At 37.1% G+C, this 4,298-nt stretch overlaps 1 protein-coding gene across 3 annotated transcripts in view; it reads left to right on the top strand.

The window, feature by feature from the left end:
* rev1 (REV1 DNA directed polymerase) overlaps positions 1-1,772 on the top strand; it is a 127,116-nt gene extending 125,344 nt beyond the window's left edge. For all 3 annotated transcript variants that reach the window (XM_043691687.1, XM_043691686.1, XM_043691688.1), the window contains exon 23: positions 1,328-1,772. In XM_043691687.1, coding sequence (XP_043547622.1) covers positions 1,328-1,439 — 112 coding nt within the window. In that variant the 3' untranslated portion in view covers positions 1,440-1,772. The remainder of the gene's footprint in view (positions 1-1,327) is intronic.
* Positions 1,773-4,298: the final 2,526 nt, after the last annotated feature.

The following is a 4,298-nucleotide window of genomic DNA, read 5'->3' as shown; positions in this document are numbered from 1 at the left end:
AAGGATGTTGCCAGGGTTGGAGGATTTGAGCTATAGGGAGAGGCTGAACAGGTTGGGGCTGTTTTCCCTGGAACATCGGAGGCTGAGGGGTGACTTTATAGCGGTTGACAAAATTGAGGGGCATGGATAGGATAAATAGGCAAAGTCTTTTCTTGGGATCAGGGAGTGCAGAACTAGAGGACATAGGTTTAGGATGACAGGGGAAAGATATAAAAGAGACCTAAGGGGCAACTTTTTCACACAGAGGGTGGTACGTGTATGGAATGAGCTGCCAGAGGATGTGGTGGAGGCTGGTACAATTGCAACATTTAAGAGGCATTTGAATGGGTACATGAATAGGAAGGGTTTGGAGGGATATGGGCTGGGTGCTGGCAGATGAGGCTAGATTGGGTTGGGATATCTGGTCTGCATGGACGGGTTGGACCGAAGGGTCTGTTTCCATGCTGTACATCTCTATGACTCTAAATCCTGATCCAGATCATCATGCTCTTATAGCTTAATTTTTCTGCTTTTGTATGATGAGTTTTGGACCTTCACTGTGGTTTCTTAATAGACTAAAATGGATTTTGGTGAAATCTGACAAAGATGTTTGCATTTCTTGACTTCAGAGGAAGAACTCCAGCAATATATTAATGTCTCACTGACTTGGGTAGTTGACCACTTTCAATATTGAAAATATTCTAGGTGCATCAGAGCCATAACAATAAGGGCTGTCAGACTGATTTGGTCTTTTGTGGACTATTAATTGTTTATCATTGCAAAGTATTGTAATTCTGAAAAATAGTCGAAATCATAGAGCTTTGTTTGATTCATTTTCATGTCAAACTGTCAAATTCTCTTTCTCAGAATCGATTGCTGCTACCAGTGATAGTGTGATCCTGTTTCCTAAGTGGAAAAACAAGTAATTTCAGACTAACATCATTTTGACCTTGAATTCTTTCAAATATTCAGTTCCTTTCAGCACTGGGGATATTTAGTGTGTCAAGGAGCACTTAAACATTAGAGAAATTAACATTTTGGCTTCAGGTCCACCTCTGGAACATTAATTTTTCTCTGTCAGCAAATCATAATTTCAGTGAGGTGTTATTTTGTTTTTTAATACTTAATTTGCCAGCCTTTATATGCACACAGCAAAGCTTTCTTAATATAATACTTTACGTCCTAATTTGGTGTAGCTCAGCATTTGTCTATTTTATGCTGCAGTGTGTAATATATGGTGTATGTGGTATTCAGTTGCTGCTACCACTGAGAGAGTAATTCAAATAAATTTATGCTTAGTTTTGAAAAACTATGTTCTGAAAGTTATGTATTTGCTGTTTCCTGGCAGGCTAATCCAACAGTCAGCAGACTCCCTGTGGAACATGGCTTTTGATTTCATTCTTGACAATGTTCAAGTTGTGATGCAGCAAATCTATGGAAGCACGTTAAAATTTACATGAAAGGACAACGCTAGTGAAATTTTTAAAATCTGAAACACTGGAGCCTGGAGCTCCCATCTTGTGCCATAAATCCTTTGTGAAGCTCTTAAAATTTGCATGGTAGTAATACATTGTGTTTTTATGAAAACATTTCTGATATTGAAAAAACATTTTGTAGGTTTTTTTCTTGGCAAAAATTGTGTGCCAAATTCTTGTTGGAGTTGCATGTAAATAATTGTGTTGTAAAAAGTATCATGTATGTAGAATACATTGTATTTAAAAAAATTGTTGTTTATAAAGTTTGTTTTTTAGTGTTTACTTCTATTTAATAAAAAATGTTTGTCGTGAATTTATAACAGAACTCTCTGATCTAATTTTTTTGAATGTAGGAAATTAAAAGACATAGACTCAGATCTTCCCATCTCCAAACTATCAGAGACTGGAAGTACCCTGAAATATGTGTGTCAAGATCTCTTGGAAGCTCACTATACTTTAATTGGCTGGCATGTGTAAAATTTTGGTTTGCAATTTGCTGATGTCTGGAATCCTCTGACAAAGTCCCGTACAGAGTTAGAGTCAGGCTGTGGTGGGTTCCAACTGGTTTATCTTGATAACAGTTAACCAGGAAACATTTGAAGAATTAAAATCTTCCATAACTTCTGGATTAGAATAAAACTAACATTCCCTCCCTAACCACCACTACCACCAAACACCTAACCTTACATGATTACCCAACCTGACTCATCTGCCACCCTAAGCCCTCACTTGGCACCTTGCCCATTTACCTTCTCAGTAATACCACAAAGCGGGACCTTTAAATATTTTGTTTTCTAGAATATGGAATTTGTAAGTTATGCAAGCCATAAAAATTGTGATATGCTTTTAATGCTGTTTCACTCTTATGCTGTCTGGATGGTTTGCTACATTGTAGCTGTTGTGATGGATTCTCCATCATATGTCCAGCTGGAAAATTCCTGGTGAGTGAGCAAACTTTGTTTGATCCGGTTTAAATACAGGGATTCAGAGACAGATCATTCAGGCCACAACAGGCATTTCAAATGCAAACTGATAATGATATCACTGCCAGAAATATTCTCAGTTAAAGTAGTTAATTTGATTACTGCCGAAATCTTCAGTTGTCAAACATTTGTGTATTATTTCCTATGGCAGTGAACATTTAATAGTTTAGTTGCCTCAGTAAATGATATTTGAAACTTTATTGCTGGAACAGCACAGCAGGTCAGGCAGCATCCAGGGAACAGGAGATTCGACGTTTCGGGCACAGGCCCTTCTTCAGCTGCCCGAAACGTCGAATCTCCTGTTCCCTGGATGCTGCCTGACCTGCTGTGCTGTTCCAGCAATAAAGTTTCAACTTTGATCTCCAGCATCTGCAGACCTCACTTTCTCCTCAGTAAATGATATGCCAACACTGAATAAATACAGATCAAGATAGAAAGCAATTAACAGTTTGAAAAAAATCCTAAATTTAAAGCTTGTTTATTCACCACCTTCTGTTTTTGTTCACTTAGTTCCAACATCTTGTTCAGCAATAATTTTACATTAATCCCTTCTAATCAATGTTAATATGCTATTTGTCTTCCCAATTGCTCATTGTACCTTCACATTGACTTTGTTTCAAGTACAAGTGCGCAAAGTTGACCATTTAATAAGAAACTAATTTTTCCAGATTGTACTCCAAATGTTAATTCTTTTATCCACCCATTCAAACAATGTGTTTCTTTGTAAACCTTTTGTCCTTCTCAGTTTACTTTCCAACATGGTTCCATATTGTCATCAAATGTCTGACACTACATTTGTTCAATCATCTGAGTCATCAATAGACTCTAACTGGCCAAAGACCCAGCCTGAATTCTTGCAACACCTGACTAGGAACAGCCTATCAATCTGAAAATGACCTATTTATTCTTATTCTGTTTCCTGTTCTATAAACCAGTTCTTTATCTATTCTAGTAAAGGGTCTTAAATAAAACAAAGAACTGTGGATGCTGCAGATCTGAAATGACAGCAAATTAGAGAAACTCAGCAGATGTGGCAGCTTCTGTGGAGAAAAAGCCAAGTTAGCATCAAGTCCAGTAATTCTTCAGATTTCACTGAACTTGTGTGTTTTAACTCTCTTCAACCTGGCTACCTTTGAATAAATGGAAAATGAAACTTAAATGATTGTTACTTATTCGGCTAACTAAAACTCAGTTCGTTCTAACCCATGTCATCCCCAATATTTCACAATTTTTTTTATTTTACTTTGAATTTTGGCACATTTGTAAAGATGGGTCAGGGCAGTTATAAAATTATTCTTTTTGGACAGATGAACAAGGAAAATCAGAGCACTGAACAAAGGCATTGATTGGTAACTGATGATGCTATTTGACTTTGAAGGGTTGAAAAAGGAGAAAATATTAACTGGAGGTACATATTAGTAATCTGACTCTGGTTGACAATAGTGATGTGACAAATGGAGACGGAGTAGTTATAATAGTAAATCAAATTCCCAATAGAGAATTCTGAAGTAGTATCGTACCAGACGCAAAACTACCTTTTTGTTTCCACAGATGCTGCCAGGTTTGCTGACTTTCTCCAGCAATGTCTCTTTTTTTCCAGACTTCCAGCATCCACAATATTTTTCTTTTACCCTTTAGAGAGAAATGACCTGACAGGTTGAAAACTATTGCCTTCACCAAGGATGGTAGAGCAAATAGTGGAGGTAAAAGAAACTGAGAAGAACTTCCTGGTAGCTTCCAGTCCGTTACGCGTAGATGTTAGGCTTATAAAATCAGACAAGAAGAAAAGGTGTCTACCAAACAGGCTGATTCTTTGGAAATCCAGCTATTGGATCTAATTTTTGAAAATTTTATTCATAAG

Source organism: Chiloscyllium plagiosum, chromosome 6 (assembly GCF_004010195.1).
Source record: "Chiloscyllium plagiosum isolate BGI_BamShark_2017 chromosome 6, ASM401019v2, whole genome shotgun sequence".
Lineage (NCBI taxonomy): Eukaryota > Metazoa > Chordata > Chondrichthyes > Orectolobiformes > Hemiscylliidae > Chiloscyllium > Chiloscyllium plagiosum.
This window is presented reverse-complemented; position numbering and strand designations above follow the sequence as displayed.